The 25,944-nt window shown below is 42.9% G+C and overlaps 1 protein-coding gene across 1 annotated transcript in view; it reads left to right on the forward strand.

Annotated features, from left to right (window-relative positions):
* CALCRL (calcitonin receptor like receptor) overlaps positions 1-6,574 on the forward strand; it is a 154,689-nt gene extending 148,115 nt beyond the window's left edge. Inside the window, exon 15 of the mRNA XM_038751530.1 lies at positions 3,226-6,574. Coding sequence (XP_038607458.1) covers positions 3,226-3,441 — 216 coding nt within the window. The 3' untranslated portion in view covers positions 3,442-6,574. The remainder of the gene's footprint in view (positions 1-3,225) is intronic.
* The last annotated feature ends 19,370 nt before the right edge of the window (positions 6,575-25,944 follow it).

Below are 25,944 nucleotides of genomic sequence, written 5' to 3' on the forward strand. Positions count from 1 at the left end.
GTGATCTTCCTAAATTCTCTCCTGCTCCTTTCCATCCCCTCCAACCTCCTGCCCCTTCTTCGTCTCTCCCGTCTTTCCCAGCAGTATTTCAAGATGAGATCGCTTGCCTCCCCATAAAATCTACCCCCTCCACCTGTGCCTTCAACCCCATCCTTTCACACATTAAGGCACCTGACCCTGCTCTTCTTCCCTCCCTGACCTCCATCTTCAACTGTTCACTCTTCAATGGCTTCTTCCCCACTGCTTTCAAAAATGTTCAAGTATCCCTTATCCTAAAAAAAAAATCCTTGACCCCCATTACACCATGACTTCATGAAACCCTCCTGTGTCCACCCTCCTCTAGGCTGTAAGCTCTTTGTGGGCAGGGAATGTGTCTGTTGTTGTATTGTACTCTCCGAAGTGCTCCACACACAGTAAGCACTCAATAAATGCAATTGAATGAGGTATCACCCCATCTCCCTCCTACCATTCTTCTCCAAACTCCTTGAGTGAATTTTCCACACCTGCTGCCTCCACTTCCTCTGCTCGACTCCCTCCAATTTGGCTTCTTCCCCCTTCATTCCATTGAAACCGCCATCTCAGAAGTCAAAAATAATTCCTTCCTGCTGAATCCAATGGCCTCTGCCCCATCCTAAATCCTCCTTGACGTCTTCGCCGCCTTCAACACTATGGAGCATCCCCTGATTTTGGAAATATTGTCCAACCCTGCTTTCCTAGATACCCTCCTTTCCTTGTTCACCTCCTATCTCCCTGGCTGCTCATTCTCAATCTGTTTCTCAAGCTCCTCCGTGCTTCCCACCCCTTAACTGTAGGCATCTCTCAAGGTGCAGTTCTGGGTCCCCTTCCATTCTCCATCTACACCAACTCCCTTAGAAAACTCATTCACTCCCATGGCTTCAACTGCCATCTCTGGGAGGATGATTCCCCAATCTACTTCTCCATTCCTTCTCTGCAGTGTTGAATTTCCTCCCACCTTCAGGACATCTCTACTTGGGTGTCCCACTGACATCTCAGACTTAGCATGTCCAAAACAGAACTCCTCGCCTTCCCACCCAAACCCAGTCCTCCTCCTGACTTTCCTGTAGTTGTAGAGAGAACCACCATCCTCCCTGTCTCATAAACCCATAATGTTGGTATTTTCCTCGACCTATCTCTTTCATTCAATCCACATATTCAATCTGTCATCAGATCCTATTGGTTCAGCCTTCACTGCATCACTAAAATCTGCCATATTAATCCAAGCGTTTATCTTATCCTGCATTGATTACTACATCAGCCTGCCTCCTGTCTCTCCCCATTTCAGTGTAAACTTCACTCTGCTGCTCAGATTATTTTTCTACAAAACCATTCAGTTCAGGTTTCCCTACTTCTCAAGTATCTCCAGTAATTGCACATAATAATAACGATGATGATGATGATGGTATTTGTTAAGCGCTTAACTATGTGCCAGGCACTGTAGTAAGCCCTGGGGTTGATACAAGCAAATCGGGTTGGACACAGTCCCTGTCCCATGTGGGGCTCACAGTCTCAATCCCCATTTTACAGATGAGGGAACTGAGGCCCAGAGAAGTGAAGTGACTTGCCCAAGGTCACACAGCAGACAAGTGGCCAAGCCGGAATTAGATCCCATGACCTCCTGACTCCTAGACTCATGCGGTATCCACTAGGCCCTGCTGCTTCTCATCTGCATCCAACAGAAACTCCTTATCATTGGCTTTAAATCACTTCATCATCTTGCCCCCTCCTACCTTAACTCTCTGATATCTTATTATAACACAGCCCACATACTTCACCCTTCTAATGCCAGCTTATTAACTGTACCTCATTCTTCTTCTATTTTGCTATTGGCCTCTGCCTCTGATCTGGAACTCCCTTCCCATTCCTATCTGACGGCAATCACTATCCCCGTCTTCAAAGCCTTATTAAAATCGCATCTCCTCCAAGAGGCCTTCCCTGACTAAACCGCCATTTCCTCTGCTCTCACTCCCTTCTGCATTTAGATTTGCACCCTTTATTAATTCCACCCTCAGTCCCACAGCCTTTAGTACATACCCGTTGTTTATTTATATGATGGCTCTCCTTCTAGACTGTGAGCTTATTGTAGGCGGGGAATATGTCGACCAACTCTGTTTTATTGCACTCTCCCAAGTGTGTAGTACAATGTTCTGTCCACAGTAATTACTCAGTAAATATAATTGATTGGCGCCTGAACAGTGGTCACCTGAATAACAGGGGGCATAAAAAGAGGTGCACCACCATATTTTCACAGGTACAGTGTGGAAGAGTTTTTCTCTCCATGACACTGACAATTGTGCAATTGAGAGTGTCAGTTTGGTTGTATAGGGAAGGTAGTTTGCATATGGAGACTAAATGGAGCACAATAATAATAATAATATTGGTATCTGTTAAGTGTTTGCTATGTGCCAGGCACTGTACTAAGTGCTGGGGTGGATACGAGCAAACAGGAGTGGACACAGTCCTTGTCCCATTTAGGGCTCACAGTCTTGATCCCCAGTAACGAAAGAAGGTATCCTTTTGTGTCTTTTAGACAATGCTGTGAAACAAAGAGTGTATGGGTATCTATCTATCTATCTATCTATCTATCTATCTATCTATCTATCTCTATCTATCTAATGTAAGAGAGATATGTAATTTAGTCATCTTTCATCTAGCATTCTCCCTTTTACACCTCAGAGGGTTCTGGGAACATACTACCTTGGTTGCATCAGGTTCTCCTGAACTCCCATCTCACTGAACTGGTCTGTTAATCAGTGGTATTTATTGAGCACTTACTATGTACTATACTAAGGTCTTGGGAGCATAAAATAATGTAAGTAGACAAGGCCACTGCCCTCAGGGAGTTTACAGTCTACCAGTCTGATCACTGGTTGTCACTGTTCGGCTTGCTGAGGAGCTTCATTTCTCTCCTGGAAATAATAAAAACTCCATAGAGGGGGAAATGCAGGGCTTCTCTATTGAGGCTATTACTTGGGGCTGCTGGCCAGCCAGCTTTAATCTTTGGAAGGGATTATGGATAAGCTGGAAAAGGAACCTCAAGGGGAGAATTTCAGAATGCTGACTCTTAGAGAAATAATAGGTAAAACAGGAAGGAAGAGGGCCCCAGTTTCCTCTCAAAGGGTTAGTTGAATGTAGAATACAGTTCTCCTAAAACATTTAATATAAATTTATGTGGGATTTTCCTTCTTTTCCTCTTACTGAAAATAGGTCCAAGCGGTTCTCAGAAGACACTGGAATCAGTACAGAATCCAATTTGGAAGTAGCTTTGCCCACTCAGATGCTCTACGCTCAGCGTCTTATACCGTGTCTTCCATCAGTGACGTTCCAGGCTACAGTCACGATTGCCCCACTGAACATTTGAACGGGAAAAGTTTCCACGATATGGAAAATGTGGCTTTGAAATGTGATAAGTTGTACGCCTGAAGTTGGGGATCAAGCCGAGTTTCCCAGCACCCCAATTCTAATAACCGAAGAACTTGGCTTGATGGTTTCATGACCCGGAGATGTTTTCGACCTAACGTGTAATCCGCTTTTCCTGAATATCACGAAGAAGATCCCTCCACAGTTGCATTTGTTAAATCTCACATATTAGCCAGGGAGGGAAATAGGGGAGGACTTGATTTTGACTTTCACGTCCAGGAAGGCTTTTGGGAAATGGTGGGGTAGAGCTTACCTCTTCCATATATTTTGTGATGCAGCCAGCATAAAAATCAAGATATGGTCCAGATCCCACAGGCTGTCACCAAACCTCTGACAAACATGGAGAAGGGTGGGGTCTTCTCATGCTGTATCATCAGTATTTCAATCCCTGCAGGCTGTGGGAACTAAATCCATCACAGACTGAGCACTTCCCAGCTCGGGTGTGGGGATCCCAGAAAGAGCTATGCAAGGTAGACTGGTCAGTTTCTCTTCAGCAGTCTCGGTTCCAGGGCGTTTTTTCATTTTACAGATTTCCTGGCTCAAATAAGTGGGACAGTCCCTGGTAAAACAGGTCATTGGCTAATCTTTGTATGCAGGATGCACCAAAGAAGAGCCACAACATCCTGAAATGGAGCCAGATTGTGGTTGGGGGATGGGGGGCTGAGTGTGTTTGGCTGGCTCACTTCGAAGGAGCGTAGCAGAGTCAGGAAAGCCCAATCTCAAGAAGACAGGGATAAAGGACAGCATTCACTGATCCCCTCCTCTCCCACCACCAGCCTCAGGTCAGGTCCTTTTTCAGGACTATTCAACTTATTCAATTTATTAATGGGTGGACACCTGGCTCCCTCCCTCCCCCTCTGATCCATGTAAAACAGAGTGGGGAGTAGAGAGCCCCCCACTCTCCACACCCTGTGAACACAAAACTCAGAGAGGTGTTTCTCGTGACATAGAAAGCCCAATTCCCCTCAGATGGGATGGGAGACAGGCTGGCTCCAGGTTTATGTAAATATAAACTTTGCCTCTTCAGTTTCTACTGTGTAGACAAAGTTGGCAATTGTTTATGAAGGGAATCAATGAAGGATTTCTTATTTTCTCAAGGGTTTGTATAAGGACTCTTTTATAATGGAAGCTCTGTCACTTGTCTCCAAGAACCCAGCTTGTAAATACTCTATTTTCTTATTCTTTTATCTTAAAACAACCAATACATGCAGCTTAAGCACACGCAGGATGTATACGTTAGTTTCTAAGTGCTCTGAACACTGGGACTGATGTAAAAAATGCCTCTATCAGGCCAGATCAGATGGGGAATATTTTTCAAGAAAATCAGAGGGTAGCACTCTAATTTGGAGAAATGGGGCAAGGGAGATTTCTGTTATAGAATAGGAACTACTATTTGCAGCAAAAATCAAATGAAGCCAAAATGAAATCATTGAGAAAAAGTTTGCAGATTTTTGGAATACGTATTCTCCTTCCAAAGAACCAAATAGGTGCGAGGTATTGACTCCATCTATTTTTCCTTCTTCATGGATCATGAACCATAGTTTACCGTAGACCTAGAGCCCAACATTTCAGCCCAGGAAATTGGAAAAGATGAGCAATTCTAGTGTTTTAAGTGCTTTCCTGAAATATTTGCTGCCCTTATGAACTCGATCCTGTTTAAGAAGCATGCACCACTACTGAGGTTGGTTGTTCAGTGGAAAGAGAAAAAAAAAGAAAATACAATATTTTGAAAACAATGTGAACATTTACCAAACAGAAAAAAGTCAAGGAAGGACGTGTATATGTTATTTAGGGCCTAGAGTTCTCAGAGGCTCACCAGCTAATGAAATCCTGTCATTCAAAGTGCTTGAACTCACTAGTTCTCTCCAGGGACAATTTCAGAGAAGGAAGCAAAACAACTGGTTTCTGAGAACATTTTGTTGATGAAGCTAACATAAATCATTTCATTTCAGCTTTTGAGGAGCAGTACATTAGTAACCCGCAAAAGGATGCCAATGCACAATTCATTATTTGGTCATCCTAGTCCTCTGTAGGCAGTGTTTCACAGCGTCGTCATCTCTGGCCATAAGCAGATATTTGTTTGAAAGGTTATAGGAACAGTCCGTAGATGAATTTAGTTTGAGCTGATGAATCAACATAACTGTCTAAACTTCGAACTGTCATATGATCCTGACACACGCCATGTGAATTTCCCCTCTGTGATCAGAGAAGAGACCCAGAAGATGCATGAATAACGTGGCTTTTAGCATTCACTGGTGTGCCTATGCATTCCCAGGTAAACAGACTCAAATGCTGAGTTGTACACTCCACAGGCATTTTTAGTATTGTTTCTAGATGCGTTTTTGTGCACTACCAAGACAAACTGCCAAACTAGAACATTAAAATGACAGGAGAATAGCTGTTTCATTCTCTGAATGTCTGACTTGGAAAAGAAGATTTACTCTACTGGCAGTACATGAACTATCGATACTATATCAATCTATGTTTTAAAGAGATTTTTGTGCTGACTTTCCTCATGGCCAGTTTTCTAATCTGTTTTATAAGGTTCCAAGTGGAGTAATCGATAACTTTTGTAGCTCTTCTGTGCACGCATTTTTTTTGGAAAAATTAATATTATTTTTCAAATGTTAGACTTTGGTTAATGCTGTGTCTTTGCTGTTACAATTTGCTTTGTGTATCTTTGCCATTGACAATTTGTACAAGAACAAAGAAAACCTTAAGGCTCCCCTCCAGATTTTGCTGGAAGTAGATTTGGTGTCGAATAGTCAATTTTATATATTTTTAACTACTGTCTCAGATGAGGCAGAGCACTGCTATTTTCTGTAGCCCACTTCTAACGGATGCTAAATTTCCTAAAAATGGCCTTTTGGCTCCTAAGTCGGTTTCTCGTTAAAAGTGATAATGAATGATTCATAAAGTATACATTGTGAATTCGGGGCTGAGAAATCATTCAAATCATTTTGTTCAATGTAAATAGGATTAATGGTAGCTCTGACGTATTTATTGTTCATAAAAACGGTCAACAGAACGTGAAGTTATTTTGGTTTATCCTATTTTCATTCTGTTCATATAAAACATTATTCCTTTCATTTGTTGAGAAAAGATGTTGTATTCTGATCAATAAAGTACCACTGTACACATAGTGCTGCTTAAAATGCCATGTGTTTCCAAAAGTCTTCCATCAGAGGACTGCTGAGTATGCTTTCGTTAGGACGACCGACACACTTGAGTTTCATGATTCATTCATCAACCAAGAATCTATGTAAAAGGAAACTGACTCCTGAGCGAACCAGGGAACAATAACTTTTCCAGGGGAGGAAACGGCTGTGGTGAGTATATTACCTGTTTCAGGGTAGAAGTCTACTCATAAATATCCTGGAAAAGTTACCCTACTTTTCCAGAATAGCCCCCGAAGGGGCTTAGAGTGATTTACTACAAGATGTCAGCATAACTCACTGGGTCTGTGCTCTCAACAGAAATACTTTCTGCCTTTTCTGGCATCTATTCTTTAGTCCAAGCAGGAGTTTACTTGCATGAACTGGACGATGTCCTGGCAAGTTTGTTGTCCCTATGACCCTACGAAAGGCCTAGTTCTGTTTGTCTTCAAATTTCAACATGTGCCATTGAGGCTGCGGAACAACATTTTGTGTTTACCCTGTCCACATCTGTCACGAATTGAACACCTCTCTCTTGTCCCCTCTCAGTCCCGATGGTTTCCAATAGCAGCCGTGAGAGTGAATAGCAGCTGTCCATAACTGCTTAACAACTTGGATGAAGGTCATATTTTATTAATTTAGTATTTTGTTCATGGGTATTTTATTGCTGAATTAACTGGAAAATTGCCTCAGTCCTCTACTTCATTTTTTCTCATGGAAGCTGGCCCAGAGTGAACCAGTGCCAAAGTCAGAATAACCTTTCAGCCCGATCCCTCTGCGCTAGATTCTCCCTAGGCTAGGCCACATTTGAGAAAGTCACGGTCGTGAAAAAAAGCAATGGAATCGAATAAACTTATTTTAAGGTACACGCCCATGTCCGTTAATGTGTTAGAAAGCATTTTGAGTACATGCCTGTGTCCATTAATTTGTTAGAAAGCATTTTGAAAGCTTCCAGGAATTATAAAGAAATTTATCATGTGTTTTCAACAACCTCACCAAAATCGTTCAAATGCCTAATTACTCTAATTGGGCTAATTTTATCGTCTGTTATAGACAGTTGGAACAGGATCTGGGTGAGCTGCTGACCCTGATGGTTGCCCTGGGCTCATCAGAAAACGGGGACAACACACTTGATTCCCTCTGCCAATCCTGGGATGCCTCCCTCCCCCTCCCTAGACTTTACATGGAAGCAGAAAAGCCTGGAGAGTCACAGCCCCTAACGGGCCTGAGAAAAAGACCCTTGGATAGCCTGGGCAGCACAGACAGGCAGGAGATTTGGTAAGGGATAGGGGCCAGAGACATACCATCAGCCTGGAAAACTTCCTCCGAGCCCTGTGTGACTTCTATGGCAAGGCTGTCAGCCGAAAGGTTAACCTTTCCCTCTCCTCTCCCACTTCTGAGATGGATTTATGAAAAAAGGAACCCAGTCTAGATCACCTTGCCCTCCTGTAATCCATAAAACCTCGAGCAGAGAACTGCAGAGGCCTCTTGGTCTTCCCCAGAAGTGTCATATTCACCTGCTACGCTGTTGATGACATTCAACAGAAACTTACACTTTAGAATATTTTGTTCTACCCAGGCAAATACGGACGCACGGTTAGGATTTTGCTTCCATTTTTTCCATGTGGTTTTGAACTGGAAAATCTTATGGATGATGGTGCGTTTTTCGCGTTCCGTTATTCATCAGATATCTGCGGCTGTTAAGATCACCACAAGTTGCTTAGAAGGTCCAAAACAGGAATTTTCTGCAAATGAGTCTTTCACTCACCAAAAAATAAATAAGAACAAAGAAACTTGATGATGTCTTGTGATCAGCCCTTTCTACTTATGTCTGGATCAGACTGGAAATCACATTATCGTAAAGAAAGAAGTTGGATCTAGACATCCTGATAGGATTTCATATACAACTCATTTACTCTGAGGGACTTCTTAGCTCTGTGTCTTTAACCAAACGTATCTGCTGGATGATGGGATCATTCAAATTCAATTCATTCAAATTGGAAAAAAACCCACCTACACTAGGGTGTTGATTTTGTTTTAAATTCTGCCTCCTTAACTCAAGCAAAGCTAATTGGAATAAAGCGTTGTGGGAAATATTATCATTGGTCCGATATGTTCCAGTAATTATAGTCACTGCTAAATGTGTACTTTGTTACAGGCAAAACAATAATAATAATAATGTTGGTATTTGTTAAGCATTTACTATGTGCAAATTACTATTGTAAGTGCTGGGGAGGAAACAAGGTGATCACATTGTCCCACGTGGGGCTCACGGTCTTAATCCCCATTTTACAGATGAGGTAACTGAGGTACAGAGAAGTCAAGTGACTTGCCCAAAGTCACTAGGCACTTTAGTGGATGGGCTAAGTCCCCCCCCCCAATCCCTAGTCATTTTTCTTGTAGCCTTTCCACATGAAAGCAGAACGTGACAGTTGACTGCCGGTTGAAGTCCAGAAGTGAAAATTGGAAAATTCATTCATTCATTCATTCAATTGCATTTATTGGGCACTTACTGTGTGCAGAGCACTGTACTAAGTGCTTGGGAAGTACAAGTTGGCAACACATAGAGAAGGTCCCTACTCAACAACGGGTTCACAGATTTCATCATATGATTGGCAAATATTGATTCAATTGCATTTATTGAGCCCTTACTGTGTGCAGAGCACCGTACTAAGTTCTTATATTCCAAACAAATCCTGCATTTGCCCTGATCTGATCAATCAATCAATCAATCGTATTTATTGAGCGCTTACTATGTGCAGAGCACTGTACTAAGCGCTTGGGAAGTACGAATTGGCAACACAATCTGATGCTTCTGCTGTATTCCTAGGTGTGTTTGCCTAGTCTGTCTAGTTGCACAGAGGACAACTCTGTATTTTTTTGTGGTGGTTCTTCCTTTTATTTTTCATTTCTTGCATCCTTTTCTTTTCCCCTGGTTTTCAGCAGAATGTGGAAATGCCCTCTTCAGCCATAATATTAAGCCACTTTGGCTACTGTGCTTGAAGATGGCTTACCAAATGGATGAGGGCACAAGTCTTCCCCAGTTAATTTCCCAGCACCATGAACCAACTCTAGCACTTAGGAATTGTGGTATTTGGTAAATACTTAGTATTTTCCAAGTACTATACTAATCCCAGAGGTAGATACAAGATAATCAGGTTGGACACGGTGCCTGTCTCACCTAGGGCTCTAAGGGAGAGAGAGAGAACACGTAATGAGTCACCAATTTACAGATGAGGAAATTGGGGCCCAGAGAAGTGAAGTGACTTGCCTAAGATGACACAGCAGTCATCTTCTAGACTGTGAGCCCGCTGTTGGGTAGGGACCATCACTATATGTTGCCGACTTGTACTTCCCAAGCGCTTAGTACAGTGCTCTGCACACAGTAAGTGCTCAATAAATATGATTGAATGAATGAATGTGAAGGAGCAAAATTAGAACCCAGGTCCTCTGACCCCAAGGCCCAGGCTCTTTCAGGGGACGAGCAGGGGAAGCAGTTTGGCTGAGTGGAAAGAGCCCGGGCTTGGGAGTCAGAGGTCATGGGTTCTAATCCCGGCTCCGGCACTTATCAGCCCTGAGACTTTGGGAAAGTCACTTCACTTCTCTGGGCCTCAGTTACCTCATCTGCAAAATGGGGATTAAGGCTGTCAGCCCCACACGAGAAGCAGCGGGGGCTCTTAGTGGAAAGAGCCCGGGCTTGGAAGCCAGAGGTCGTGACTCTGCCTCAGCCACTTGTCAGCTGTGTGACCTTCGGCAAGTCACTTCGCTTCTCTGGGCCTCAGTTCCCTCATCTGGAAAATGGAGACTAAGACTGTGAGCCCCATGTGGGACAACCTGATTACCTTGTATCCTCCCCAGCGCTTAGAACACTGCTTTGCACATAGTAAGCTCTTAACAAATGCCATTAATATTTCCCCTTCTATCAATCAATCAATCAATCGTATTTATTGAGCACTTACTGTGTGCAGAGCACTGTACTATGCACTTGGGAAGTACAAGTTGGCAACATATAGAGACAGTCCCTACCCAACAGTGGGCTCACATTCTAAAAGGGGGAGACAGAGAGCAAAACCAAACATACTAGCAAAATAAAATAAATAGAATAGATATGTACAAGTAAAATAAATAAATAAATAAATAGAGTAATAAACATGTACAAACATATATACATATATACAGGTGCGGTGGGGAAGGGAAGGAGGTAAGATGGGGGGATGGAGGGGGGAGAGGAAGGAAGGGGCTCAGTCTGGGAAGGCCTCCTGGAGGAGGTGAACTCTCAGTAGGGCCTTGAAGGGAGGAAGAGAGCTAGCTTGGCGGATGGGCAGAGGGAGGGCATTGCAGGCCCGGGGGATGACGTGGGCCAGGGGTCGATGGCGGGACAGGCAAGAACGAGGTACGGTGAGGAGATTAGCAGCAAAGGAGCAGAGGGTGCGGGCTGGGCTGGAGAAGGAGAGAAGGGAGGTGAGGTAGGAGGCGGTGAGGTGATGGACAGCCTTGAAGCCCAGGGTGAGGAGTTTCTGCCTGATGCGCAGATTGATTGGTAGCCAGTGAGATTTTCTTGACTGTGAGCCAGCTGTTGGGTAGGGACCGTCTCTATATGTGGCTGACTTGTACTTCCCAAGTGCTTAGTACAGTGCTCTGCACACAGTAAGCGCTCAATAAATATGATTGAGTGAATGAATGAATGAATGACAATCTGATTACCTTTTATCTACCCCAGCACTTAGTACAGTGCTTGCCACATAGTAAGCACTTAACAAACAACACCACCATCATTATCTTTCCAGTAGGCCACTCTGCTTCAGTATGTCTTTCTGATTGAGAAATCATTTGGGACACTCCTATCACAGCTGCAGGGTACATCGCTTTGAAAGTCAGGTGAGCAAGGCAACAGAAAGCTTCCTGAAAGATTAATCAGTCAGTCAATCCATCAGTGGTATTTGTTGAGTGGTTACTATGTCCAGCGAACTGTACCAATGTGGTGCTTATTGGATTAATCAGGAAATTGAATGTCCTACAACGTCAAAGAATTCTCTTTATCTTCAAATTCAACCCCCTGCTTTTCAGTTCATCCATGCAGAATCACTGGTTCAACAGCCTCTAGCCTGTGATAATGGAGTGATTAATGTTTTCTGTAGCAGGAAGGAAACAGGACAAAAAAATTTCCCAAGGGTCACTAATGGATTGAATTATTTAAAAGTATTTACAATTTACACTATACAATTATATGCATATATACATATGTATACATATATATATAACGTATGTCTTTATGCTCATTTTGGTTTGAAAAATATCAAGATCCTCACCTATATTAGTGTAAGAAGGAATAATAATGATGGCATTTTTTAAGCTTACTCTGTGGAAAGCACTGTTCTAAGCACTGGGGAGGTTACAAGGTGATCACGTTGTCCCCCGCGGGGCTCACAGTCTTAATCACCATTTTCCAGATGAGGTAACTGAGGCACAGAGAAGTGAAGTGACTTGCCCGAAGTCACACAGCTGACAATTGGCAGAGCCAGGATGTGAGCCCATGACCTCTGATTCCAAAGCCCGAGCTCTTTCCATGGATCCTTGTGCAGTAGAAGGAAGGAAACAGGACAACAGAATTTCCCAAGGATCCCTAATGGATTGGATTATTTAAAAATATTTACAATTTACACCATATAACTATATGTCTATAGATATATATCTATATATATAAAAAATATGTCTTTATGCTGATTTTTGTTTGAAAAATATCAAGATCCTCACCCATATTAGTGTAAGAAGGAATAATAATAATGGCATTTTTAAGGGCTATGTGCAAAGCACTGTTCTAAGTGCTGGGGAGGTTACAAGGTGATCAGATTTTCCCACGGGGGGCTCACAGTCTTAATCCCCATTTTACAGATGAGGCAACAGAGGCACAGAGAAGTTAAGTGACTTGCCTAAAGTCACACAGCTGATGATTGGTGCTGCTTCTCTAGATACAATTCCAGTTGGATTTTAATTTTCTTTCATTTGAGGTTACATGTTTTATGAACAAAACTACAACTTTACAATAATGGTAATTTTTTCTCAGACGTTTGGCTTCCCTGACCCCTTGGTCATCTAAAAACACCCTAGGACTCATTTCTCTGGGCACTTCAGGGGGCCCCAGAAAGCAGGCCCTTCTGCTCTGATGTGGGTACTTGGTGGATGCACTTGTCAGCTGTGTGACTTTGGGCAAGTCACTTCACTATGTTGCCAACTTGTACTTCCCAAGCGCTTAGTACACTGTGTGCTTACTGCACACAGTAAGTGCTCAATAAATACAATTGATTGATTGATTGAATGATTGATTCTCTGGGCCTGTTACCTCCTCTGTAAAACGGGGATGAAGACTATGAGCCCCGCGGGGGGCAACCTGATCACCTTGTAACCCCCCAGCTCTTAGAACAGTGCTTCATTCATTCGTTCATTCATTCCATCGTATTCATCTAGCGCTTACTGAGTGCAGAGCACTGTACTAAGCGCTTGGGAAGTAGGGAAGCAGCATGGCTCAGCGGAAAGAGCCTGGGCTTTGAAGTCAGAGGTCATCGGTTCAAATCCCGGCTCTGCCACTGCTCAGCTGTGTGACTTTGGGCAAGTTACTTCATTTCTCTGGGCCTCAGTTACCGCTTCTGTAAAATGGGGATTAAGACTGTAAGCCCCACGTGGGACAACCTGATCACCTTGTAAATTCCCCAGTGCTTAGAACAGTGCTTTGCACATAGTAAGCGCTTAATAAATGCCATTATTATTATTATTATAGTCTGCTGCTTCTAAGATTTGGTGAGTCTTTCCTAAAGAGTTTTCTCAGATACTTTGTTTCTCTGACTTTTAAAATAATAATAATGATGGCATTTATTAAGTGCTTACTATGTGCAAAGCACTGTTCTAAGTGCTGGGGAGCATACAAGGTGATCAAGTTGTCCCACGTGGGGCTCACAGTCTTAATCCCCATTTTACAGATGGGGCAACTGAGGCCCAGAGAAGTGAAGTGACTTGCCCAAAGTCCCACAGCTGACAAGTGGCAGAGCTGGGATTTGAACCCATGCCCTCTGACTCCAAAGTCCCTGCTCTTCCCACTGAGCCACGCTGCTTCTCTGGATACTGGATACTGCATAATGCTGCATTACTGCATAATGTGTTCCTAATTATTGATAATTATACATCTTCAGTGAATAATTTCAACAATGAATGATCCTATGGTAGTTATTTTTTAATAAATGTCATGTACAGTATGTCTATACAATTTTAGCATGTGAATGCAAAAGATTTTTAGAATTGTATTTAACACACTACCTTCACATTTTGACACCACGATGTAGGTTTAATATTTAATATCAATAAAACACTTTTTAAATAAATAAAGCTAAGGCATTGAATCCCTATTTTACAGATGAGGAGTTTGAGGTCAATTTAGTTTTAAAATAGAAGACTCATAAAAGGTGATTCTGCGTTACTGGGCATTCCTCCAAACTGCAAAAAAACTAATTTTCCAACTCAAGTTTAAGTGCATTTTCTGGCTCAAAATGATGATATTTATTGTTTGTGTATCCCAAGCACTGAAATAGGAGCAAGATAGTCCAATTGGTCACAATCCGCTTTGCTCATGGAACTCACCTAATCTACACGTATAGAGAATCTAATCTATAGAGAAGCAGCATGGCTCAGTGGAAAGAGCACGGCCTTGGGAGTCAGAGGTCATGGGTTCAAATCCTGGCTCCACCAGTTGTCAGCTGGGTGACTTCAGGAAAGTCACTGAACTTCTCTGTGCCTCAGTTCCCTCATCTGTAAAATGGAGATTAAGACTGTGAGCCCCATGTGGGACAACCTGATCACCTTGTGACTTTCCCAGCGTTTAGAACAGGGCTTTGCACATAGTAAGCGCTTAATAAATGCCATCATAATTATTATTATATGTCTTCGTTTTAAAGAAAATAAAATATATAGTTAAAAATGATGAACTAAAGACATTTCATTTTTTACTGTTCCAGGTAATTAAAACTAGCCATTATTTTCAAGGCACTCTTCATTCCCCTTCTGGAATGCTGTCTAGCAAGAATAGCCCAGTTCAGGAAAGGGAAAAAGTGAGTGAATTTCTAAATACTTCAAAAAAAAAATCTAGTCCAAGTGTCAATGTTAACTAGCAGTTGAAGGGTAGTGTAAAAAACTGCTCCATTATCTTTAAAAACTAGAATATTGAAGCTGAAATTTTTAAAAAACAAATGGAGTCAATAGGAAAATGGAATTGATGTTTTCCCCCCACAACATACAAAAAAAAACCTTACACTATTGAGAAATAATCATTTTAGAGGAATTATTTGCCTGCAGAAGGATATTTTCTTTCCATTTTAAGAGGCAGCAAACATTAAAAATTAAAAAAACCCAGCCCACCAGCCTTACACTTTGGTAAAGAATACAACAGAGTACTTTTGTTAGACAATTTACACTAGACAAAGCCATTTTTAGAATGATTCATATCCTGGTATTCATAAACAGTGGGATAAAGTTAGTACCCAAAAGGGAGCACGATTTCTACCATGAATAGAAGTAAATTATGACAGAGGTGTCCCAAACTATAGCCATCATAAATTGGATAACTAGTGTTTTTCACTTTAATTTTACTGCTAGAATGCATTTTTTTTAATATGCATCTGTTTTAGATATCTTTGTTAAATCTGATGCAAAGAAGCTTCACTAATGATTTATGCTGACTACCAGAATAGTACATATTTACTATTCTATTTATTTTGTTAATGATGTGCATCTAGATTTACCTCTATTTATTCTGATGACTTGACACCTGTCCATGTGTTTCGTTTTGTTGTCTGTTCATTCATTCAATCGTATTTATTGAGTGCTTACTGTGTGCTGAACACTGTACTAAGCGCTTGGGAAGTACAGGTTGGCAACATATAGAGACGGTCCCTACCCAACAGCGGGCTCACAGTCTAGAAGGGGGAGACAGGCCCTGCCACTTAGCTGTGCGACTTTGGGCAAGTCACTTAACTTCTCTGGGCCTCAGTTCCCTCATCTGTAAAATGGAGATGAAGACCATGAGCCTCCTGTGGGATATCCTGATCACCTTGCAACCTCCCTAGTGCTTAGGACAGTGCTTTGCGCATAGTAAGTGCTCCCCCTTCTAGACTGTGAGCCCGTTGTTAGGGTAGGGACCGTCTCTATATGTTGCCAACTTGTACTTCCCAAGTGCTTAGTACAGTGCTCTGCACACAGTAAGCGCTCAATAAATACGGCTGAATGAATGAATGAATACCAAAGCCATGAAAATCAAAAAATCATCCTTTGATTTCTATTTTTGCTATTCTTCGGATCATTTTTGGATATCGCAGGAAAAACTGTTCAAACATCTCCAGCGTTTTGCACTTTTTGGCAAAGGAAAAAACAGTTATTCAGAACCTGGGTGGTCACAGGCAGAGAGTCCCAGTTACAAACATTTTCTTGCTAAATCACACTTTTCCCCCAACCCTCCTTTTTTTTTCTCTCTTTCTCTCTCTCTCTCTCTCTCTCACACACACACACACACACACACACACACACACACACACACACACACACACACACACACACACACACACACACACACACACACCTCTCTCCTGGCAAGTTACTTAGCTTCGTGTGAACTCCAAACCGAGGGATTCTTATCTGGATGCATGCTTAGAATCATTAAAAATGTATATGTAAACAGAGACTTTGCAAAATCTAAATTCTAAAATATTTCAGAAAATAGCAAATAGATAATAATAATAATAATGATAGCATTCATTAAGTGCTTAGTATGTGCAAAGCACTGTTGTAAGCGCTGGGGAGGTTACAAGGTAATGAGGTTGTCCCATGGGGGGCTCACAGTTGTAATCCCCATTTTCCAGATGAGGTAACTGAGGCCCAGAGAAGTGAAGTGACTTGCTCAAGGTCACACAGCCGACAATTGGAGGAGCCGGGATTTGAACCCATGACCTCTGACTCCAAAGCCCGGGCTCTTTCCATTGCGCCACACTGCTTCTCCATGAGATCAGAGAAGGAGAGGTGATAAAGGTCACACAGAAGCAAGGTCACACAGCTGGCAATTGGCAGAGCAGGGATTTGAACCCAGTACTGTTCTAAGCACTGGTGTAATAATAATAATAATAATGGTGGCATTTATTAAGCACTTACTATGTGCAAAGCACTGTTGTAAGTGCTGGGGAGGTTACAAGGTGATCAGATTGTCCCATGGGGGGGGTCACAGTCTTAATCCCCATTTTACAGATGAGGGAACTGAGACCCAGAGAAGTTAAGTGACTTGCCCCAAGTCACCCAGCTGACAAATGGCAGAGCCAGGATTTGAACCCATGTCCTCTGACTTCAAAGCCCGTGCTCTTTCCACAGAGCCACAGGCATCTGATTTTTCTTGGAGAGTTATATAAAAGGGGATTTTCCTTTATACTTTTAGTTGTTAAGGTTTGACAATGTGCTGCTGTAATGGAACGCTTAAAGAAAGCTTTCTCTTTCCCTCCTATTGGTTCTCTGGCCTCAGATGATAATAATAATAATAATAATAATTGGCATTTGTTAAGCACTTACTATGTGCAAAGCACTATTATAAGCACTGGGGAGGATACAGGGTGATCAGGTAGTCCCACGTGGGGCTCACAGTCTTAACCCCCATTTTACAGATGAGGGAACTGAGGCCCAGGAAGTTAAGTGACTTGCCCAAGATCACACAGCAGACATGTGACGGAGTCAGGATTCAAACCCATGACCTCTGACTCCAAAGCCCGTGCTCTTTCCACTGAGCCACGCTGCTTCTCTACTGAGCCACGCTGCTTCTCTCAAATGAAAACTTATGTTGATTTAAAAGTTCAGTGGAATGGAAATCCAACTTGGTCCCACTATTTGGGGGAGATCACGATCTGTATGCCATATTTTTACTGCAAATATCATTTTTTTCCAGAGCCCGTATAAGCAGAAAAGCCATGTAGAGTCCAAACAGTCTCCTGAGTGGAGACCGTCATCGGTAAAATGGGGATTAAGCCTGTGAGCCCCATCCGGGACAACCTGATAACCCTGTATCTCCCCCAGCGCTCAAAACAGTGTTTGGCACATCCTAACGTGGCTCAGTGGAAAAGAGCCCGGGCTTTGGAGTCAGAGGTCATGGGTTCAAATCCTGGCTCCGCCAATTGTCAGCTGTGTGACTTTGGGCAAGTCACTTCACTTCTCTGTGCCTCAGTGGCCTCATCTGTAAAGTGGGGATTAAAACTGTGAGCCCCCCGTGGGACAACCTGATCACCCTGTAACCTCCCCAGCGCTTAGAACAGTGCTTTGAACATAGTAAGCGCTTAACAAATGCTATTATTATTATTCACTGAGCACTCACTGTGTACAGAGAACCGTACTAAGCGGGCCCCACGTGAGATAATGTGATCACCTTGTAACCTCCCCAGCGCTTAGAACAGTGCTTTGCACATAGTAAGTGCTTAATAAATGCCATTATTATTATTATTATTATTATTATTACTAAGTGCCTAACAAAAACCATCATCATTATTATTATTAGCATAACTCTAACCCACTTTGTCTGTATATTTTCAGAAAATTCTATTGCCACGTATCTTGAAAGAACTTAGATCTTGTTAAATATTGAACAGTATGATTTCTTGAATATATAATAATTGGAAGTAAAATCACCTGCCACTTTATTAGCTCAATGTACCAATACCTGCCTTTGCAATCTGCACTGGCTTCTCATTTGGTTTTAGGCCGTGTCCCCGCAGCAAGAGCGAAAACTCCTTCTGAACTTTGAACGCGTCTCTTGCTTCTGTTGAATTTTCTCCAGGTGCCTAGTTCAGTGCACGGCAGTCAATGGGTATGCAGTCAATTAAGCAGTGTGCCCAAGTAAAAAGAGCCAGACCTGGGTTCTAATCCTGGCTCTGCCACTTAATAATAATGATAATAATAGTAATAATACTGGCATTTATTAAGCACTTACTATGTGCAAAGCACTGTTCTAAGCTCTGCGGAGGTTACAAGTTGATAAGGTTGTCCCCCAGGGGGCTCACAGTCTTCATCCCCATTTTACAGATGAGGGAACAGAGGCCCAGAGAAGTTAAGTGACAAGGTGATCAGGTTGTCCCCAGGGGGGCTCACAGTCTTCATCCCTATTTTACAGATGAGGTCACTGAGGCCCAGAGAACAATAATAATAATAATGATGGCATTTATTAAGCACTTACTATGTGCAAAGCACTGTTCTAAGCGCTGGGGAGGTTACAAGGTGATCAGGTTGTCCCCCGGGGTGCTCACAGTCTTCATCCTCATTTTACAGATGAGGTAACTGAGGCACAGAGAAGTAAAGTGACAATAATAATAATAATAATAATAATAATAATAATAATAATAATGGTATTTGTTAAGCGCTTACTATGTGCAAAGCACTGTTCTAAGCGTTGGGGAGGTTACAAGTTGATCAGGTTGTCCCATAGGGGGCTCACAGTTTTTTAATCCCCATTTTACAGATGTGGTCACTGAGGCCCAGAGAAGTTAAGTGACTTGCCCAAAGTCACACAGCTGACAACCCATGACCTCTGACTCCAAAGGCCCTGCTCTGTCCACTGAGCAACGCTGCTTCTCTATGACCTTGGGCAAGTCACTTCACTTCTTTGTGCCTCAGTTACCTCATCAGTAAAATGGGGAGTAAGACAATGAGCCTCCTGGGACATAGATTGTGTCCAACCTGGTTGTCTTGTGTCTACTCCAGTGCTTAGCACAGTGCTTAGTACATAGCACTTCACAAATACCATTAAAAAAATCAGTACCACCAGTACTACTACTACTATTATTACTACTAATAATAGAGAAGCAGCGTGGCTCAGTGGAAAGAGCAGGGGCTTGGAAGTCAGAGGTTATGGGTTCTAATTCTGACTCATCCATCATCATCAATCGTATTTATTGAGCGCTTACTGTGTGCAAAGCACTGTTCTAAGTGCTCGGGAGGTTACAAGGTGATCAGGTTGTCCCATGGGGGGCTCACAGTTTTTTAATCCCCATTTTACAGATGAGGTCACTGAGGACCAGAGAAGTTAAGTGACTTGCCCAAAGTCACACAGCTGACAAGTGGCGGAGCCAGGATTTGAACCCATGACCTCTGACTCCAAAGCCCCAGCTCTGTTCATTGAGCCATGGTGCTTCTCTATGACCTTGGACAAGTCACTTCACTTCTTTGTGCCTCAGTTACCTCATCAGTAAAATGGGGAGTAAGACAATGAGCCTCCTGGGATATAGATTGTGTCCAACCTGGTTATCTTGTGTCTACTCCAGTGCTTAGCACAGTGCTTAGCACATAGTTAGCACTTCACAAATACCATTAAAAAAATCAGTACCACCAGTACTACTACTACTATTGCTACTAATAATAATAGAGAAGCAGCGTGGCTCAGTGGAAAGAGCAGGGGCTTGGGAGTCAGAGGTTATGGGTTCTAATTCTGACTCATCCATCATCATCAATTGTATTTATTGAGCGCTTACTGTGTGCAGAGCACTGTACTAAGCGCTTGGGAAGTACAAGCTGGCAACATATAGAGACAGTCCCTACCCAACATTGGGCTCACAGTCTAAAGACTCCATCACTTGCCAGCTTTGTGACCTTGGGCAAGTCACTTAACTTCTCTGTGCCTCAGTTATCTCATCAGTAAAATGGGGAGTAAGACAATGAGCCTCCTGGGACATAGATTGTGTCCAACCTGGTTATCTTGTGTCTACTCCAGTGCTTAGCACAGTGCTTAGTACATAGTTAGGACTTCACAAATACCATTAAAAAATCAGTACCACCAGTACTACTACCACTATTACTACTAATAATAATAGAGAAGCAGCGTGGCTCAGTGGAAAGAGCAGGGGCTTGGGAGTCAGAGGTTATGGGTTCTAATTCTGACTCCGTCACTTGCCAGCTTTGTGACTTTGGGCAAGTCACTTAACTTCTCTGTGCCTCAGTTATCTCATCTGGAAAATGGGAATTAAGACTGTGAGCCCCATGTGGGACAACCTGATTACCTTTTATCCCCCCCAGTGTTTAGAACAGTGCTTGGCACATAGTAAGCGCTTAACAAATACGATTACTATTATTATTATTATAATGGTCGTATTTATCAAGCAAGCCAAGCACTAGAAGAGATACAAGATAATCAGACTGGACTCCATTCTCGTTCCACATAGAGCTCCCCAGCACTTAGAACAGTGCTTTGCACATAGTAAGTGCTTAATAAATGCCATCATTAAGAGGAAGGGCTAACAAAGTGGATCGAACTGGGACTTAGAAACTCCAATCCCTGCTCCGCCACTCGTCTGTCGTGGAAAGAGGATGGGCTTGGGAGACAGAGGTCATGGGTTCTAATCCCGGCTCGTCACGTCACTTCTCTGTGCCTCAGTTACCTCATCTGTAAAATGAGGAAGCATTTAGGGGAAGCAGCGCGGCTCAGTGGCAAGAGCCCGGGCTTTGGAGTCAGAGGTCAGGGGTTCAAATCCCAGCTCCGCCACTTGTCACCTGTGTGACTTTGGGCAAGTCACTTCACTTCTCTGTGCCTCAGTTCCCTCATTTGTAAAATGGGGATTAAGACTGAGAGCCCCCCATGGACAACAAAATCACCTTATAACCTCCCCAGCACTTAGAACAGTGCTTTGCACATAGTAAGCGCTTAATAAATGCCATCATTATTATTATTATTATTATTATTAAAATGGGGATGAAGACTGTGAGTCCCACATGGGACAACCTGATCACGTTGTATCCTCCCCAGCACTTAGAACAGTGCTTTGCACATAGTAAGTGCTTAACAAATGCCATCATTATTATTATTATTATTATTAAAATGGGGATGAAGACTGTGAGTCCCACATGGGACAACCTGATCACCTTGTATCCTCCCCAGCGCTTAGAACAGTGCTTTGCACATAGTAAGCGCTTAACAAATGCCATTATTATTATTATTATTATTATTATTCTCTGTGCCTCAATTACCTCATCTGTAAAATGGGGATCAAGACTGTGAGCCCCACCTGGGACAACTTGATTACCTTGTGTCTCCTCTAGTACTTAGAACAGTGCTTGGCACGTAGTAAGTGCTTAACAAATACCATTATTCACTAGTCTACTTGTTTTGTTTTGTTGTCTGTCTTCCCCTTCTAGACCGTGCACCCATTGTTGGGTAGGGACAGTCTCTATAGGTTGCCGATTTGGACTTCCCAAGCGCTTAGTACAGTGCTCTGCACACAGTAAGTGCTCAATAAATACAATTGAATGAATGAAAGTTGTGTGACCGTGGGTGAGTCACTTCACTTCTTTGGGCCTCAGTTACCTCATCTGTAAAATGGGGATGGAGACGGTGAGCCCCACGTGGGACAACTCAGTACCATCATTATTATTATTATTATTATTATCTGGGACAGGGACTGTGTCCAAACCAATTTGCTTGTATCCACTCCAGCATTTAGTACAGTGCTTGGCATGTAATAAGCGCTTAACAAATACCGTTATTATTAATGGACATTTTATCCCCATTTCATGGAAGAGGAGATGAGGCACAGACAGGTTAAGTGAGTAGCCCCAGGTTCTCGATTTCCAAACCCTTGCTGTTTCATCTAGGCTAGGCTACCTTCTCTACTGCTTACCCTGCAGATTGAGAATTCATATTCTCTTCTCTATTCCTTCAGCTCTCCACAATAATAATGATGGTATTTGTTAAGCGCTTACTATGTGGAAAGCACTGTTCTAAGCACTGGGGGGATACAGGGTGGTGAGGTTGTCCCACGTGGGGCTCACAGTCTTAATCCCCATTTTACAGATGAGGTAACTGAGTCACAGAGAAGTGGAGTTGACCAAAGTCACAGCTGACAGTTGGCGGAGCTGGGATTTGAACCCGTGACCTCTGACTCCAAAGCCCGGGCTCTTTCCACTGAGCATTGCTGCTTCTCTGGTTCTCCACTTTTTTTAAAAAACTCATTTGGTGTGACTGATGAGCACATAGCTAGGAAATGTTTTCTTCGGTAAATTTGCACACAAGCCAAAAACCTGAACTGGAATAGGATCAATAAACCTCAAAGTGTGTTTTCTGCAGCCAACTGTGAAGTAGCATAGCCTAGAGGAAAGAGCCTGGGCCTTGGAATCAGAGGACCTGAGTTCTAATCCAAGTTTTTCCATCTGCCTGCTGTGTCACTTGACTTTTCCGTGCCTCATTTTCCTCATCTGTTAAATGGGGACATGATACCTCCTCTCCCTCCCTATTAGAGGAGAAGCAGCATGGCTCAGTGGAAAGAGCCTGGGCTTTGGAGTCAGAGGTCATGGGTTCAAATCCCAGCTCCACCAATTGTCAGCTGTGTGACTTGGGGCAAGTCACTTCACTTCTCTGGACCTCTGTTACCTCATCTGTTAAATGGGGATTTAGACTGTGACCCCCACCCCACCCCCACCGTGGGACAACCTGATCACCTTGTAACCTCCCCAGCGCTTAGAACAGTGCTTTGCACATAGTAAGCACTTAATAAATGTCATTATTATTATTATTAGACTGTGAGTCCCAAATGGGACAGAAGCTGAGCCCACCTGACTATCGTTCAATCTATCAAATAAACCAGTTGCCTTTCTTGAGTGTTTCTTGTGTGCCAAGCACTGTACTATTCATTCATTCTTTCAATCGTATTTATTGAGCACTTACTGTGTGCAGAGCACTGTACTAAGCACTTGGGAAGTACAAGCTGGCAACATATAGAGGCGGTCCCTACCCAACAACGGGCTCACAGTCTAGAAGGTAAAAAACACTGTTCTAAGCACTGGGGAGGTTACAAGCTGATCAGGTTGTCCGACGGGGGGCTCACAGTCTTCATCCCCAGTTTACAGATGAGGTAACTGAGGCCCAGAGAAGTTAAGTGACTTGCGCAAAGTCATACAGATGACAAGTGGCGGAGCCGGGATTTGAACCCATGACCTCTGACTCCAAAGTCTTGGCTCTTTCCACTGAGCCACGCTTGAAGGAGTACAGAGAAGCAGCGTGGCTCAGTGGAAAGAGCACAGGCTTTGGAGTCAGAGGTCATGGGTTCGAATCCTGGCTCCACCACATGTCTGTGTGACCTTGGGCAAGTCATTTAACTTCTCTGAGCCTCAGTTACCCCATCTGTAAAATGGGGATTAAGACTGTGAGCCCCACGTGGAACAACTTGATCACCTTGTATCCCCCAGCGCTTAGAACAGTGCTTTGCACATAGAAAGCGCTTAACAAATGCCATTATTGTTGTTATTATTATTACTAAGTACTCCTTAGAACAAGTACTAAGCACTGGGGGAGTACAATATAATTGGTAGCCCTGATCCCTGCCCATGAGGAATTTGCCCATCCTGGCTCCGAGGGAATATGCAGGAGCAGCAATCGGGAAGTTTCGATTAATGGGGAAGTTTGAGTCTGATCTACCCACCCTCTGCCCCTCCCCCTGGAGTGTTTGTTTGCTTGTTTGTTTTTTGACACTGGTATGTACAATTCATAGGATATTTTGACTAGGTACAGGTTATCTTTCTACAAGACTTTCTCCAAACAATGAAATTCTCCAATGCCCTCCTATGGGACAAGGAAGATTCAGACGCTAGCGTTATCAAATATTTCTTTCTGCATCAGATATTTAAGAGACATCTATAAGACTGTGTTGAAAATACAATTGAGACTTTTTCCTCTTGGCTGGGTCATCACAACACTATGTTAGGAAATATTTGGACATCATCATCATCATCAATCATATTTATTGAGCCCTTACCATGTGCAGAGCACTGTACTAAGCGCTTGGGAAGTACAAATTGGCAACATATAGAGACAGCCCCTACCCAACAGTGGGCTCACAGTCAAAAAACAGTGTTAACAGCCATTGGAAAACGTTTAGTACATATTTACTATTCTTTTATTTTGTTAGTGATGTGCATATAGCTTTAATTCTATTTGTTCTGACGATTTTGACACCTGTCTACATGTTTTGTTTTGTTGTCTGTCTCCCCCTTCTAGACCGTGAGCCCGTTGTTGGGTAGGAACCGTCTCTATATGTTGCTGACTTGTACTTCCCAAGCGCTTACTACAGTGCTCTGCACACAGTAAGCACTCAATAAATACGATTGAATGAATGAATGAAGAGGGGGCTTCAGATATTTGAGATTCTGGAAGATAAGAAGGTAAATCATGTCTTAATAGGGTCAGACAGCTCAGTATGCTGGCTTAATGGAAGAGAGCGCCTGAATGGAGTTTTTGCCCCAAAGTATTTATTGAGTCCCTCCTGCAGACAGACCACTCTACCAGCACATACTATATGCAGAACACTTGAGCAGACACTTGGAAAAATGCAATAATAATAATAATAAAAATATTTGTCAAGCTCTTCCCATGTGCCAAGCACTGTTCTAAGTGCTGAGGTAGCTACAAGGGAATCAGTTTGTCCCACGTGGGGCTCACGGTCTTAATCCCCATTTTCCAGATGAGGGACCTGAGGCCCAGAGAAGTGAAGTGACTTGCCCAAAATCATACAGCTGACAAGTGGCGGAGCCGGGATTAGAACCCATGACCTCTGACTTCCAAGCCCGGGCTAAGTAAAATACTTGCCCCATATGATGATGATGACATTTACTAAGTGCTTACTATGTGCAAAGCACTGTTCTAAGCACTGGAGAGGTTACAAGGTGATCAGGTTGTCCCACGGGGTGCTCTCAGTCTTAATCCAAATTTTACAGATGAGGTAACTGAGGCCCAGAGAAGTTAAGTGACTTGCCCAAAGTCACCCAGCTGACAAGTGGCGGGGCCTGGGATTTGAACCCATAACCCCTGACTCCAAAGCCCGGGCTCTTTCCACTGAGCCATGCTGCTTCTCAGTTGCTTTCCCATTGTTGAGTGAACCATCCCAAAACTGTCCCTCCCTTAAACTCCTAAAAATTAGAACAAACAGGCATTTAACTGTCCGATTATGCCAGTTTGCGGGGAGTCATATGTACTCCAGCTCTTCGTAGGGTGCAAACAAATAGACTACTCCAAAGACCCGAGTCCCTAAGGGGGCCAAATAAAACTAGTCAGTCAGTCAGTCAATCCTATTTATGGAGTGCTTATTAATTAATTCATTCAATCGTATTTATTGACCACTTACTGCACATAGTAAGCGCTTTATAAATGCCATCATCATTATTATTATTACAATGGATATTTTCATTATTTATGGAGCGCTTATTCATTAATTCATTCAATCGTATTTATTGGGCACTTACTGTGTGCAGAGCTTATGGTGGGCAGAGCACTGTACTGAACACTTGGGAGAGTACTATATAATAATAT

Source organism: Tachyglossus aculeatus, chromosome 9, assembly GCF_015852505.1.
Source record: "Tachyglossus aculeatus isolate mTacAcu1 chromosome 9, mTacAcu1.pri, whole genome shotgun sequence".
NCBI lineage: Eukaryota > Metazoa > Chordata > Mammalia > Monotremata > Tachyglossidae > Tachyglossus > Tachyglossus aculeatus.